At 44.2% G+C, this 16,249-nt stretch overlaps 1 protein-coding gene across 4 annotated transcripts in view; it reads right to left on the minus strand.

Moving 5' to 3' along the window:
• Positions 1-16,249, minus strand: part of DNAJC6 (DnaJ heat shock protein family (Hsp40) member C6) — a 194,229-nt gene that overhangs the window by 110,656 nt on the left and 67,324 nt on the right. For 3 of the 4 annotated variants that reach the window (XM_044002152.1, XM_044002153.1, XM_044002154.1), the window contains one exon: positions 11,054-11,264. In XM_044002152.1, the coding sequence (XP_043858087.1) occupies positions 11,054-11,066 (13 nt within the window). In that variant the 5' untranslated portion in view covers positions 11,067-11,264. Of the gene's footprint in view, positions 1-11,053; positions 11,489-16,249 lie in introns of those variants that run through there. The other variant, XM_044002151.1, reaches the window with a different exon arrangement.

A 16,249-nucleotide genomic window follows, 5' to 3' on the forward strand; every position in this document is an offset into this window, starting at 1 on the left:
GACCTAGGAAATTCTCTAAGACTATAAGCTGCCAACCTGCTCTGATTAAGGAATTCCCTATACCAATGAAATTAGAGATCCAGTCCCAATCCCTGAGTATTTCTAGAGAAACTTAGGAGAAAAATGGCAATTTGTAGAGCCTTTGGATTCTGGCCTTATAGATTTAAGGCTCAAAGGGACCTTGGAGATTACTTGCTCCAACCTTCTCATTTTACAGAAGAAGAAACTACACCCAGAGAAGGAAATTGCCCCAACACTCATGGGTACTGAGCATCCGGCTAGAATCCCAACCCAGGATCTAATTCTACACCTGGGTAGGGTGCTCCTTGCATTTCTATCACTGGAAGGGACATTGAGGTTATCTAGTCCAAATCCTTCCCCAGACAGGATTCTTCACCATAGCATTCCTGAGGAGTGGGTCATCTAACCTTAGTTCAGAGCTTTCAGCTAAAACTAAACACAACATTTGTGTGCCCTGGGGAAAACCTGAACATTTCAAAACTTTACCCTGATTCTCAGTGACTCATATCATTGGACAAGAACAGCCGGAAAAACTGGAAAACAGCTTGGAAGAAATTGGGTTTATATCAGCATCTTATACCATATACCACAATAAGCTCAAAATGAATATGCAACCCAAATATAAATAATCTAAAAATATTAAACTACATATATAAAGGGTCACACACACCCCCAAATGCATCAGAAGAGAACTAGCTCAGGTACCTTTCATAGCTATGACTAGAAAGTGAATTCTTAATCAAACAAGGGATAAATGGGAGAGGAGACAGAGGGGAGAGGGGAGGGGAGGAGACCAAAGAGAAGCATCCTGTACCTCCTTTCCATATAACAGCTCTTCAGACATGTACTCCCTGTTGCCCTCACCCCCCCCCCCAAGAACAATCAAAAAACTGATCGATCATTTCACCACCTGTGTCCCTACACCAGGAAGGGAGGCTGGAGGCCAGGAAAAAATAGCTAAACTATGAACTAGCAACACAATGACAACTCAATTCCAAGTAGGTACATAGACTATAGGAAGGAAGGGAGGAATGGAGGGGGGGAGAGAGAGGGAGGAAGGGAAGAAAGGAAGAAAGGAAGAAAGGGAAAGCTGCCCACCCCACCCCCAGCTGCAGCCTGAAGCTCCCTCCTCACCTTCAGCTACCTCTAGGATCACACCTCTGACTCAAAGTCCCTGGCCAGCCCATTTTGTCTAATTGAAACAGCAGGTGAAATTTTAAGTAGGCCAAATGCAATTATCCAAATTGGAATCTGACACCGAGGCTAACACCTAGACGGCCACAGCAGGCTTGTTTTAAGTCACGTATGTGGAAATGCACCTCCCAGGGCATCGGGCTGCACTTCCCTAAAATGATGCTGACTCACAAGCTTCAAAGAAGGATGGGGAGCTGGCCCCTGCTGGCAGTCCTGGCAGCCCCGAAAGGCCCACATCCTGACACCAGTGGTAAGGGGAGCTGCATTCAGAACAACATTCTGTTTCTATAGAAACTTGAAAATTACCACCTGATCTGGCCCAACAATTTCAGTATCAAAAAGTAGGGGGCAGTTTTCTAGGTTATCCAAATCCAGAGATCCTTAACTTTTTTGTCTGTCTGGTGAAGTTTACAGACCCCTCTCAGAATAATAATTTAAAATGCATAAAATAAAATACATTGAAATACAAAAGAAACCAATTCTAGAGAAATAACAGTTATAAAAATATTAAAATAAGATTAAAGTTTTATTGTTGTTCAGTCATTTCAGTTATGTCTGACTTTTTGTAACCCCAGATAGGGTTTTCTTGGCATAAATACTGGAGTGCTTTGCCATTTCCTTCTCCAGCTCATTTTACAGAGGAGGAAACTGGGGCAAAGAGGGTAAAGTGACTTGTCCAGGGTCACACAGCTGGTGACTGAAGCCAGATTTGCACTCAGGTCAAGGTTCAGTAAATTAGATTCAGATTAAGAACTCCTATTCTAGTCAGTCTGATATGTAATCATATAATTTGTTATTCCAGAATATCCGAGCTGGGCAGGCCCTCAGGCTTTGGTTCAGTCTAATTCAAGACTCAAAATCCAGTCTCACAAAAAAAAACAAAAACAAAAAGGATCCACAGTCTGCCCTCCCCAGTGAGTGGTCATTCCCTCTCAGAAAGGCACTCATCTCTAGAGGTAATCCATTCCACCTGGAGAAAGTTCTAATTTGGGGAAAATCTGCCTTTGTATCCTCGAAGTCCCACTTCTCAATGAGGGGGTTCCATTGGTCATTGTTCTTCCATCTCGAGGATCCTGGTACAGTCCAGGAGACAGCCAGTCTGGCTCCTCCAAGTCTTCTCTGGACTAAGCACCCCTCCTTCGTTCCACTGATCTTCTTGGGGCCTGAGATTTTGAGTCCTCATCATTTTGATCACCCTCTTTCGAACTTTCTCAAGCTCATTGTGTTGTTTGTTTTTGCCTAAAGCTGTGATTTCATCAGGGTAGGGAGGTCCCTGTAAGCCATTCCCTCCACCTTTCCATATCAGCAATTTATACAGTAGGGAGTTACCTAAATAACTTGTCCAGGGTAGTATGGCTCCAAAGTGTAAGTGCTTATTTAGCATAGTACCTGGCACATAGTAGGTGCTTAATAAATCCTCCTTCTCTTCCCTTCTTCTGATGCCCAACCTGCTCTCTCTACTCACTAGGCCATACTGCCCCTAGCTTCTAAAATGTGGCATCCAGAACTGAACACCACACTCCACAGGTGACGTGACCAGGGCTTGGCCAAGAAGAAAGGGCAGCTCTGCTCCCTGACAATACAACTAACTCACACCTACATTGCCTTCCATGGCTGACCAAAGGCTGGCATCACGGCCTCCTCAAAGGGGAGGCTGAAAGTGTCGTTCTCCCCATTCTATGGATAGGAGCCACACCAGGTTTTCAAGAAGGGCAATAAGTAGCCTAGCCAAGAGTGGATTCAATGACTAGTGGAGACACTCCAGGTAGATTCCGGGTAAATTCAGGGCTCTTTGCAAAGCAATAGCCCCCCCTCACTCCATTCACTCAACAACCAGCCTGCAGACCCCTGGGCTCACTTCCTTTCATGGTTTTTCCTCCTCCTCAGATATCGCCTCAGATGCCAAAGTGCCAGCCTCACCAAATCACTCTGAGGCAAAAAGAAGGTAAAATGTCCAAAAGGCTTCGGAAATGTCAAACTGCCTAAATGTCGCATTGAAACATGGTGGGGGAGGGGAGTAGCTAGGAGATTTCATTCATGTGGGGAAATTCCAGGGAGAAAATGCTCCATCCACCTCCACGCAGCTCCTGCTGGGATGTCTATGCTGCCCATCCCACAGTACATGGAGAGGTCAAGGAATTTGCTCAGGCTTATCCAGCCATCAGGTGTGAGAGGCCAGTGAGAACTCAGATCTTTTTGATGCCAAGACCAACTCTCTCTGCACTGTGCTGCCCAATAGAAATTTCTGTTGTTGTTAATACCTAAATATTTATATTTGTAACATAATAATAGCAGCCACTGGGAAGACTCCTCCCAAAATTTACCACCCTTTCACTGTCTGTCACACAGATGAAATGCCTGAAGACATAGAGTCCTTGCACCATAGGCCACATCCTCCAATTTTAACAGTCACCACCCCAAAGCCCCATGCTGCCTACAGCCTGAGTTATTTTAGGCCTAACCTCATTTCTTCCAAACCCCCGGCTCTGTGTGAATTTCCATGGCTCTATATGCATCTTCCCAGGGCAGGGGCAGCCGAGAGAGCAACAGTCCCCGAATCAGGAGGGCCTTGAGTTCAAACTCCAATTATGCCCCTTATTATCCTTGTGACCCTGATGGACTGGTCATTGCCCCCTCTCTCTGAACTCCAGCCTCCCCAGATGGGGTGGGACCAGAGCAGCTCCAAGTCCTGGAGTTTAAATCCTAACATCTCATGAAAGAGATGTCATCTAACAAGTTTTAACGAGCCAAGCAGGATTTAATAAACTTGCTAAGTTTCAACAGAAAGATGGTTCCAAGACTGAATCACCTTAAGAGCATAAATTTAAAGTGAGACTAGACAGTCAAGGTTATGGAATCACAAAGAAAAACACATGCCCAGGAAGGGATCCTAGAGGCCTCTTCACTCAAGCTCCTCATTTAGCAGGTAAGGAAACTGAGGCCCAAAAAGCAAAGTGACTTGTCCAAAGTCCCTTGTCCAGGTAGAAAATGTCAGAGTCTGGGATTGAACCCGGGCCCTCCAACTCTGCATCTTCCCCCCTGCATCGTAGTATCTCGGTACCTTATTCAATACTGTATGTGATTTGTTGCCTCTGACCTGATCCTGCTCGAGTCTACATTTTCAGTATTTTTCCCCAAGCTGTCAGTCAACTTCTGAAGCCTCATGGGAGTGTGCAGGTGACCCTGGGTTCCCACTGTCAATGTCTTTGAAGCAAATTCTCTAAGAAGGAACCATCAAGTTGGGAAGGCTCAGCTACAACCTTTGGAACAAACATAGCCCATGCTTGCTGCCCACAGACCAGTCTAGTTAAGTTCCAACACATTTACCACCAGAGGATTGGCCACCAATTCATGAAATTTTGGGGACCCAGCAAATCACGTACCCATCTACTAAGGAGAAGAAGGGTGTGAATCTATACTAGCACAGGCAACTCCCACACTGATAGAATCATAGGTGCTTGAAATGAGCACATCAGTTGGGACGAAACTTTTGCACGTTTTCACTCACAGCAGCCAAAATGAGTGTTGTTGGTGTTCCACAGTGGAACAAATACCTTCCATCAATGATCTCATTCTCCTTTCTAATAGTTTGCCCATCCCCAACCTAAACAAGCACCAAAATCAACCATGGACCCTCCCTTGCTCTCTCTAGTGAAAATTTCCCCTAATTCCTAACAAGTCTCTTTTCCTTCTCATTAGGGTCTAGTATGTATTGCACGTATCAGAGACCCACACTCCTGGTGCTTCACTTCCCAATTATCCCCATCTATAATACAGGACTTTTTTAAAAAACTGTAGGAAATGCTCATGGGACTGTAATGGGGCTCAAAGGAGAGCATGGATGTAGTGTGCTGTATGGGGATCCAGGCTCCTACATTTGGAGTGGAAGAGAACCTCAGAGCCCATCTAGTCCTATGGAATCTTAACTTCTTGTATGTCCCAGACTCCTCTGGCAGGGTGGGGAAACCCATGGATCCCTTCTCAGAATCATGTTTTCAAAATATATAAAATAAAATACATAATATTACAACGGAAACCAAGTACATTGAAATACAGTTCTCAATAAAGTTTTGTTTAAAAGTTCAGGGACCGGGGCAGCTAGGTGGCACAGTGGATCGAGCACCGGCCCTGGATTCAGGAACACCTGAGTTCAAATCTGGCCTTAGACACTTAACACTTACTAGCTGTGTGACCCTGGGCAAGTCACTTAACCCCAATTGCCTCACTAAAAAAAAAAAATTCAGGGACCACAGGTTAAGAAGCCCTAACTTCCAATCTTTGCATTATTCAAGAGGAAAATGAGGGCCAGAGAGATCATGGGATCATAAACCCAGATCGGGAAGGACCCTATGAGGCCATCCAGTCCAACCCCTTCATTTTACAGATGAAGAAACTGAGGCCAAAAGAAGAATGACTCACCTAAGGTCCATGGGGAGTAAGCCAGGACTCGAACTGAGGTCCTCTAACTCCTGAGTCACAACTTTCCACTTTACGGGGTTAATTAGTCAACTAGCATTAATTAAGCACCTGCTGTGAGTGAGTCAGCCCCTGTGCCAAGCACTAGGAATACAAAGCAAAGCAAAAAACAGTCTCTGCAGTCAAGGAACTCCCAGTCTAAGGGAAGAGACAAGATAGAACCACTAGGTAGGAAGAAGATACAGACAAGAAAAGTTGGAGGTGGGCTCAGAGGGAAGGTATCCTGCAGAAGGGGAGATTTTAGCTGACACTTGGGGGAAACCAGGGAATACCAGCACTGTCAGTGAGGAGGGAGAGAGCCCCAGCAGGGACAAGGCTCAGAGTCAGGAGAAGGAGTACTTTGGGGGAGCCCCAAGCTATGGAAATGTTATTACTATGTGACTTCAAGTCACTTCATCTCACTTTCCTCTCCTGCCAAGTGAGCAGAAAATAAGCCCTAAAATGAGGGTTGCTGGGAAGCTTGGATGAGCTGATGAATAGAAGTGCTGTAGAAATATCAGCTTTTATCCTGTGGGGCCAAGGACCCAAGAAAGGGCTACTCCAGGAACCCAATGGGGAAAACTCTTCACTTCAAAACAGGTTATTTTATTCCCAGAAGCTGCTCCAAGGCATCTGGATCACAATTTTGTAGGTGTTTCCTTTAAAAATGACCGCATTCGGGGAAGCTAGGTGGCAAAGTGGATAGAGCACCAGTCCTGGAGTCAGGAGGACCTGAGTTCAAATCTGACCTCAGACACTTAACACTTACTAGCTGTGTGACCCTGAGCAAGTCACTTAACCCCAGTTGCCTCACCAAAAAAAAAAAAAAAATTACTGCATTCACTAGCTCTATGACCCTAGGTAAGTCATTTAAATTGTCCCAGCCTTACAAGAGTGCTGTGAGGATTAAATCAGATTTCATCTATAAATATATGTATATGTATTCATGTACACTCATGTGAAATATACATGCATACACACATATATACACATGCATATATGTGTGTATATATATAATTAAGCTCCTCTACATATTAATATTTATGTATAAATACATATAGATCACATTTATATAGTGCTTTCAGCTTTTCAAAAAGCTTTACAAATATTATCTCATTCCATCCTCACAACTACCCTGGGAGGAAAATTATATGATTACAGTTACATGTTACAGATTAGGAAACTGAGGTAGGCAAAGGTTAAGTGATTTGTCCCAGGTCATGCTGCTGGTGAGTGGCTGAGGCCCAAGTTGAACTCAGGCTTTCTTGACTCCAGGCCAACACTCTATCCACCTTGTCACCTAGATGCTTAATTTAATAAATTTAAATATGTAAATAATTTCAATTATCTTAGATATCCCATTTAAATTTTATGTTTACATTTATATATTTTATATGTATAATTTATATATAAGTGCTTTTAATCCTTAAAGTACTATATAAAATTTAGCTATACTATGATAAAAGAAATGAAAAATTATGCTTTATTTCTCCTTAAGATGTTGGAAACTTCTACTAAAGTCTTAGAACAGGAAGGCAAAGAAGGTGTCAGGAAGGAGTTGGAGAGGCAACACCCCATTGGGAGAAGCCTGAGGCAGCTTTTTAGAACTGGCTCTCTTATTAGGTTGCTAGGTGATGTCACTTAGCAGTCAGAGGATGCTAGACCTAGATGGAAAAATAGCAATAGGCCTCAGTTTCCTCATTTGTAAAGTTTGGGGCTTTGCTGACCACTTGTCACTTATGCTATAAAGAGGGCTAGATCAGACTTGATGGCTGCTGAGCCAACTCAACTCTCAAATTCTGTTCTTCTGTGACTAAGTGATCCCTTGCTCTAAAAGTCGGTGATTCAAACCTAGATCAGGAGCATGGTACAAGAGCAGCTGAGATTTATATCTTGTTTGAGGATGGGTCCCACAGATGGTCTCAAATGGAGGATTTGAAACTATGTCCCACCTGACTCGGGAAATAACTGTCAGCTCTTTATTACTGTTGGGATGATTCTTACTATATTATTGTTGCACCATCTCTTCTCCCTGTTTCCCTTTTAGCTCAAAAATTGTGCAAGGTTACACAGGTCATATCTGGGGGGGGGGGCGGGAGAGGGGGAGGTTGCAAAGTTGACTATGCTAAAGCCTAACTTGGGGCAGTATTTTTTAAAGATAACTTTTCCATTTCATTCCTCTATCTGCTTCTCACTGCACTGATTTGGCACCCTTCCATTACCACAAAAAGTGTTGCTACAAGACTTTTTGCAAAAATCCAAAGTTTCTATGTTGCTTTCCCACCCAAAGCAATCTTTAAGTATTTTAGGAACTGAGCATCTGAACCCAAATTCAGAATATTTCAGGGACCAAAAGTCATCTTATTAATTTGGTTCCCAGGCACACCCTGTCTAACAAGAGTCATCCTCTGATTCACATCTCATGCCACAGACCAAAAATATGGGACAGCAAGGTTGGCTAAAACATCAGATGCCTTCTGTGCAAAACACCATCTTTAGAAGTTGCCTTTATCTGGGAATCAAGCAACCAGCAAGCAGTTATTGAGCACTGACAATCAACAGGCTCCTAGAAGAAAAAGTCCCTGCCCTCAGGGAGCTTATGTTCTAATGGAGAGATAAATGGGTTTATACAAGATAATTTTGGAGTTGATGGAAGATAACCTCAAAAGCCAAGATAACCTTAGGGGAAAGGACACTATATTCCAGTAGAAGGGCACTAAACCTGCATCTGATCCACCATAATTCCCAGAGGTAGGTGCTATGATTATCTTCATTTTACAGATGAGGAAACTGAGTCAGAGAAGTTAAGCAACTTGCTCAAGGTCACACAGCCTGTAAATTTCTAAGGCAAAAGTCAGGTTCAGATGGACCAGATTCTAAGGCTAGTCCTCTAAGACACTTTCCCTTTGACATAGTGCTATTTAGAGAGCATCTGTTCTAGAAATTAATGAAAACAGAGGAAGGGAGCAAGGTCAGAAAAAAATAATAGCCCCTGATATTCACATCCTGTGTTAGCATTTCATAGCTCACTTTCACATGGTGCCTTGCAGTTTAAAACCTGTTTACATCCCAGTAACCCAGTGAGGTAGGCAGAGCAGTCATTGTTGTACCCATTTTATAGATCAAGGCAAGGTAACAACATTTCTTAAATGTTTAACATATCCTAGGCACTATGCTAAGCAATGGGGATACAAATAAGAGCAACAACAACAATAATAATAATCTTTGTTCATAAAATCACAGATTTAGAGCTAGACAGAGGTCTTAGAGATCAGTGCTCTCATTTTACAGATGAGGAAATTGAGGCCCATTGAAGTGATTTGGTTTCAAATCAAGGTCAGAAAGTAGTAAGGGGTCAAGCTAGGACTCTGCCACATGTCAAAGGCAGAAACTACCTATTTGCTTCTGTATTCCCAGCTTCCTAACACAGTAGCTTCACCAAGTAGGTTTTTTTTTTTAAATAAAACCATTGATTGAATGATAAACCCAGTGCATGACACTGCAGCATGTCCTCTCTCCAAAACCAAGGACCAAACCATGTCAGAAGTAGAATGGGCATTACAGCACCCTTAATTTAAATGGTTTGCTGTAATACATGAATTTTTCAAAGCCATGCATTCCTCCTTCTCTGGACTCATGGAGGATGTGTGATTTATTGATAACAAGCACCCTCAAAGATGTAGGTAGCCCAAGATTTGCAAAATCTATAATGGCTATCATCCCCGAGGTTAGAAGTTCTTAACCTAGAGTCCATGAACTTTTTTTAAAAAGTATTTTGATAGATAGTTGTATTTCAATATAATTGGTTTCCTTTGTAATTCCTATGTATTTTGTTTTATGCTTTCAAAAACACTAATCTGAGAAGGGGTCCATAGACTTCACCAGACTGCCCAACGGAGCCATCACACACACACACACACACAAACCAGTTAAGAACCTCTGCCCTGGGTACATCAAAAGGAGGCCAGCTTTCAAGCTTTCCTTTTTTCTCTAGCAAAGCTCTTCCATCCTCATTACTACCATCAAAAAGACAGTGAAAGACTTTCAGCTACTGTTAATCTAGAACATGAACTACACCCTTACCCCATCAAAAACTAACCCCTGAGCCATCAGGGCCTCAAGGGTGATTTTTGCCTTTTAAAAAGCAGGACTTCAGGAAAGCAGATTGGATACCTTATCTCTATTACAGGAAAGCTTTGCAAGTAAAATTCAACTACAACAAAGCATATTAAAAAAAAAAATCTGGGGGTGGGGTAATGGACTGAGCTAATTAGCTCCCAGAGTGATTATCAATTTGTTAAAACAAATAATTACTTCCACATGCAAACTGCCCAAATTGAATTCAGCTCTATTTGAAAAAGACCCCAGCAGTAATCTATCCAAAGGACTCCTCGGGCTTCCAGTATTAAAATTCCCAATACCAACAAGAGATCTAAGGCCTCCTAGAATGAATCACCCCTGTAAAAACAAGTTTCCGACCTCAGTAGCTTACAGAGTTAAACAACTCCCCTCTAGCCAAAGAGCTCCAACATTCATCATGCTTAGATTAAACTTTCATTTAGCTAAGGACACAGCTTTAGCTAGAAAGATTCAGCTTCCTACCAGAGCTTTTCAAGATGCTTAATTGCATAGCTCGATATGAAATCCCCAGGCTTTTCAATCTCGCCTACGTTTAAAGGTCTACAAAATAAATGTATGCAAGGTAAAGGGATACAAATATAAAAAGGCCAAGCACAAGAATGGAGAAGTAAATGTTTTGGAAACACTAAAAAGCTCTTTATAAAGATGCATCCATCTCTGAGGTGCTCAATAAAAGCTATTGCACAGAGTGGGCAGGAGAGTTAATATGGCACATTACTCTCCATGATTGCAAAGAATAACATTAGCTCTGATAACAGCTGAAAGACTCTGAAAACAAGCAGGATACTTACTCTTTCCCCTCTTCTCAGCTACTGGCCAGACAGAGTTAAGGCAGCGACTGCTCCCCGCCCTTCTGCCACCCTCCCAGCTCGCCCGCCCTCCCCTCCCCTCCCCTCCCCTCCCCTTCCCCTTCCCCTTCCCCCTCCCAGCTGGTGGTGTATTCACCAGCCGGGAGATTAAGAGGCGCAATTTGCAGGCTGCAGGGCCCCTGGCCACATCTAACGTTTCCTCGCTCCCTGAACCGGGGAAATTGGAGACGGGGGTGACCTGGTATTAGATCTCCCCAGGTCCCATCCCAGTGGCTGAACGGGCCAGGGCGGGGGCAGAGACAAGAGCGGAGCAGGGCCTCCCAGGTGGGTCGGTAAAGCGATGCCCCGCAGGGCCGCAGGTTCCATCCTCCCCCACCCCACCCCACCCCGGACTCAACTCGGTTCCCCGCCCAACTACCCCGCGGGCCCAGCACCTGAGCTGTCCATGGTGCTGACGCCGGCCGGTGGGCGCCGCGCGGGACTTTTAGCTGCTACCGCTGCAGTTGCTGCTGCCGCTACCGGGGTCACTCCGAGCCTGACGCCGCCGCTACTGCTGCCGCCGCCGCCGCCGCTGCTGCTGCTACCGCCTCCGCCGCCGCCTCCGTCTCCGCTCCCAGTGCCCAAGTCACCGCTGCTGTCCACCAGCTGCAAAGATTCGTACCCATCATTGTTGGTCTTTTTCCGGTAGCTCCCGAGAAGGCTCATGGGCAAGGCGAGTGGGGAGCGGATAAATAAATACACGAAGAAAGGAGAGGCAGAGGGAGGATGAAGGCAAAGAAGGAAGGGGAATTTCAGGGGGGAAGAAAATCACAGGTGCATGACCTTCCTGGGGAAGGGGGAGGAGGTTGGGGGGCAAACAGGGAGAAAGAAAAGGAGGAGGCGGAGGCCCCCAGCACCCTCGGGCGCGTGCAGGGGCGTGCGGCTCCTCCCCACGCCCTAGGAGACGGTTTGCTCTCCGGCTACGCCAAGCCTCCGCCCTGGGCTGAGCGCGGATCCCCGGGCAATGGAACCGCCTGAGCTGGAGCGCACGGGACGCCTGGTGGGCGGGCCAGGGAGAGAGGGAGGGAGGACTGGGGGGGACGAGGGGGGGAGAAGCAAGAGCTCGTGTTGGCTGCTACTGCCGCCACTGCTGCTGCTGCTGCTGCTACTGCCGCTGCCGCCGCTACCGCCGCCGCCGCCGCTGCAAGAACCACCGCCCGCCTACCGAGCCCAAGCCCGAGCGGAGGAGCCCGGCCCTTCCTGGCTATTGGCCCCGGGCCAGCTGCCCTCCAGCTCCGGAGTGCCCGGAAGCAATCCCGTAGGTGTCCGCGGCTAGGTTGCAGAAGCCTCTCCTGGCGCTGCACCGGGGAGAGAATGAAGAAGGCTACGGGGAAGGGCGGCTCTGGGAGGGGGGATGTGAGTGGGAGGGGAGGAGGACGGCCAAGGGAGCGGAATGGGAGGAATGGAGAAGGACGTGTGGGTACCCTAAGCAGGTAGAGGCAGTCCGCCTGCAGACTCCCCTCTTGCCTTAAACCACACAAACAAACTGGAGGGTGGAGGCTCCCAGATATTTTCTTAGCAAATCCAAACACTAGCAATTGACATAACTGCCCACAACTGCATAGTCTTTCAAAAGGGGAAGATTAAGCCATCCCGTGACCCTACCAAAGGAAGACCTTTTTCTGGAAATAAGAAACTAGTTTATACATTGGAAGAGAGACCATGGAATATGCAGCCTTGAAAAAGCAGGACAGTGTCACATCACAGGTTCACTGTGAGCTGGAAGGGTCTTCAGAAGTCACCGAGCAAACTCTCCCAATTTACATTTGAGGGAACTGAGGCCGGGGAGTTTTCGACTTGTCCATATCAAATGGGCAATAAGATTAAGGTGGGATTTGAACCCAATTCCTCTGACTTCAGAAAGAATGTGTCATCTCCTTCAAATTAGAATGGCCCATCTGAGCAGCAGGAATTGTCTATCCCAACATATATTATAACATAACAGGCCCCTGCTACTTGGTGATCAGATTAATTTGACAGCAAAGTAACTGGATACACAATTGGCAAGTTGCTGGTAAGGGAACCCCTTCCTTCCCTACCCTTCCCCTATCCTCAACCAGAAAACCTGAGTCCCTTCTAACTTTCAAATCATGTGATAGAAGCAAATGGGAGACAAGAGGAAGAGCAACTAGTTTGTTCTGATCTTCCTCTCTCCAGCTGTCTAGGAACTGTCTAGGAAGCAAGCTGGAGCTCCCACTAGGTTCAGTAATCTGTGCAGCATATCACCAAAGAGCCAGTTATTCCTAGGTCATTCCAGAATTCAGATGAGAAAAAGTAATTCCTAGGAAAAGACTTTCCAGAGGCTTTTTAAAAGGAGTCACTTCAAATTCAACCTCCAGAATTACTGGCTTTGGCCCATGAATCTTTTAAAGGTACATAACTGCCTTTATTTAAAAATGAAAGTCAGAAACAAATTAAAAGAAAAATGTGAGGTTTCAGCTCTGATGGAAATGGAAAAACAGTAACTTACATTTCTGTAGCACCCTAATGTTTGCAACAGGCTTTACCCAGAACTCTACACAGCCACTAAACCTATGAAACAAGTTTTAATATCCGCATTTTTTAGATGAAAAGTGTCGAAGCTGCATTTATTTGAACCAACAAGATCTGGGCCTCAAAGTCCATGAAGATATTAAGCCTGCATGGGGTGTGAGGGGAGAACTTTGAACTTGGACTCCCATTCCCCATCCCCACACACTTTTTTTTTCCCTTCTAGATCAGCCAAGAAGAAAAATGATAAGGCATCTAGGTGTCATAGTGGATAGAGCACTGGGCCTGGAGTCAGGAAGATATGAGTTCAAATCCAGCCACAGACACTAACTAGTTCTGTGGTCCTGGACAAGTAAGTCACTTCACCTTTGTCTACCTCAGTTTCTTCATTGGTTAAATGGGGATAATAATAGCATCTACCTCCCAGGGTTGTTGTGAGGATCAAATGAGACAAGATTTGCAAAGCACTTAGGGCACATAATAAGCACCATATCAATGTTAGCTGTTATTATGATGATGATAGCTGGCGAGCTGAAAAGGACATTTTATATAAGAAAGGAGAATTGAATGGCCTTTTTCATGCCAAATTCACATTGAGCAAAGTACTTTTCACTACTATTACAATTGAGCAATTACAAAAATTTCAGCAATTAAGATTGCCCCATCTCTTCTGGATATTCTAGAAGAAAGAAAAGCAGTTTACCCATTACCAGAAGTTCTGAGTTTTTAGATAAAACATAAAAGCCTTGCAACTAATTTTGGGAAGTTGTTCAGGACCCCACCCCTACAAAATTGGCATTTGAATCAAAAACTTGGATTGGTCTCTTCCCAGATTCCTATCTTCCCTTCCTGCTACCATCCAGAAGTACATAAGAAGATGCCACCTGCCACTGGAGAGCACCCTATCTGTGCAGACAGGGTGTCTCCATCAGCCAAATGAAGAGAATTCTCTGGTTCATTTTGCCCACTTAGATACTCAGTCCAGATTTTTGTTGGCCCCTTCAGCAGCTGACTGCTAGATTGGCCAGCTCTATGAGGCAAATGTACCAAAGGGGTGATAATTAAACTTGGATGGTGTTCAGAGCTATTGGAACTCAGATTCTGTTGGGGCAGGAAGAAACGCTATAAGAGAGACAAGAGTTTTTTTAGCTGAGGCCTCTGTCTTCCTAGGGTCAGAGCTATTTATTTTCTTTGATAAGGCTGAACAAAAGTCAAGGAGTGGGCTGTGTGCTTTTTATGTAACTCTTATCTATATTCTCCGGTAAGTCATCAACAGGAAGCCCAACATACTAGGGGACTTCCTCCACATTTCTTGTTATTTTGATGGCTAACAGTGAGCATGTAGACTGTCCTTTGAACATGCCTTATTCTTGTTATATGACTGTCCCACCTCCTTTTCTGATTATACAGCACTCTGATGAAAGGATACATGAACCACACACACATGCACACACATGTGTTCATATGTGTATATCCGCATAGGCATACACATGCACATATGCCAAGGGTGTGTGGTTTCTTCACTGTAGGGAGCTTTCATTGTTGAAAACCTCAGCCAATGTAGAATACTACCACCAGCCTTTGACTTATCTAAGTTCAAAGAAGTTGCCTGAGGTGAATAGAAATCAAGGGGCATGCCCAGTTTCATACAGGTAATAAGTGCAACATGAGGGATTTGAATCTAGGTAGGTATTGCCTCCAATGCCAGCATTCTCTGTGATATGTATCACTGCCTACACACACACACACACACACACACACACACACACACACACACACACACACACATGCCATTTCTTCTAATATCCTCTACATTTAAGTCATGCTTCACCCACTGGGAAATCACCTGGCTTACCATTGAATATAAAATAGTTGGAACTTAGTCATAAAGGATCCTTGTAAAAAGATAAAATTCCTCTTTTAAAAAGATGTCAATTCTAAACCTTTTCACTAGGATGTTTGCAGATAAGATGCTGGGCTGTAGACATACTGCTGTGGGAACCTTTCAGATGAAAAATATGCCCGTGTGCTTTCTATCTCCCAAATTTAGGAATAAAAATTGGAGAATATGAGTTGCATAAGCCATCTTAGGTTTTATTTTTAATTTGATTTAATATACAATAAAATCAATCAGAATAATTTGGGAAGCTTTGACAATATCCCTCAAGATAAAGATTATATTTAATGCAGACTTTTTTTTTTAAAGTACATATATAAACACCCACCTAAATATAGACCTATTTAAGGAGAGAATCTGAGTCTGGAACATATAAAATCTGATAGGAAAATCCTTCTTTCTACTCTAAAGATCATTTTAAGAAGAAACTTCTGAAAATATTTAATTTGGACAAGAAAATGCGTTTATTTTTCACTGAAAGGGAATGTATTTCCTAGCTATATTAAATTTTCAATTTCATGTCTTGAATGATTCAGTTGTGGAATATTGAAAGCTCAGCCTGGTAGCTTACCTCAGGAACTTTGAAGGTCTGTGTTAGAAGCACACACGTTTTCTGGACACATTTTTGTAGACTAGAATCTGCTTAAAAAGTCTTGACTCTGTATAAGCACAATATGCTGTGTATAGTATTTTTTTTTTTTTGCAGGGCAATGAGGGTTCAGTGACTTGCCCAGGGTCACACAATTAGTAAGTATCAAGTGTCTGGGGCCAGCTTTGAACTCAGGTTCTCCTGAATCCAGGGCCACTGCTTTATCCACTGTGCCACCTAGCTGCCCCTGTGAATAGTATTTTTAATCAGCCACTATTCATTTTAAATACTTTTTAAAAAGTCAATAGAAAAGAAAATATGATCTGTTTTTTACTACCTACCCTGGGCCTTAACAACCCCATCTTAGCCTCCCAAGCCCAAGTTCTCCTTCAGAGGATCATAGGGTTAGGGCTGGCATCTAATTATACCCCTTTCATTTTATAGATGAAGACAGAAAAATGACTTGCTCAAGGTCACACAGGTAGTAATGTTAGCCCCAAACTTGGATCCAAATGAATAGTTCATTTCCCTGAATCCCACACTGCCTCCTATGGTTAAATGCTGAACAGAAGAAGGAAGAATCGTCGCGGACCATCCAAAGTAACAAGAAGCAAA

This window comes from Dromiciops gliroides, chromosome 4 (genome assembly GCF_019393635.1).
Source record: "Dromiciops gliroides isolate mDroGli1 chromosome 4, mDroGli1.pri, whole genome shotgun sequence".
Lineage (NCBI taxonomy): Eukaryota > Metazoa > Chordata > Mammalia > Microbiotheria > Microbiotheriidae > Dromiciops > Dromiciops gliroides.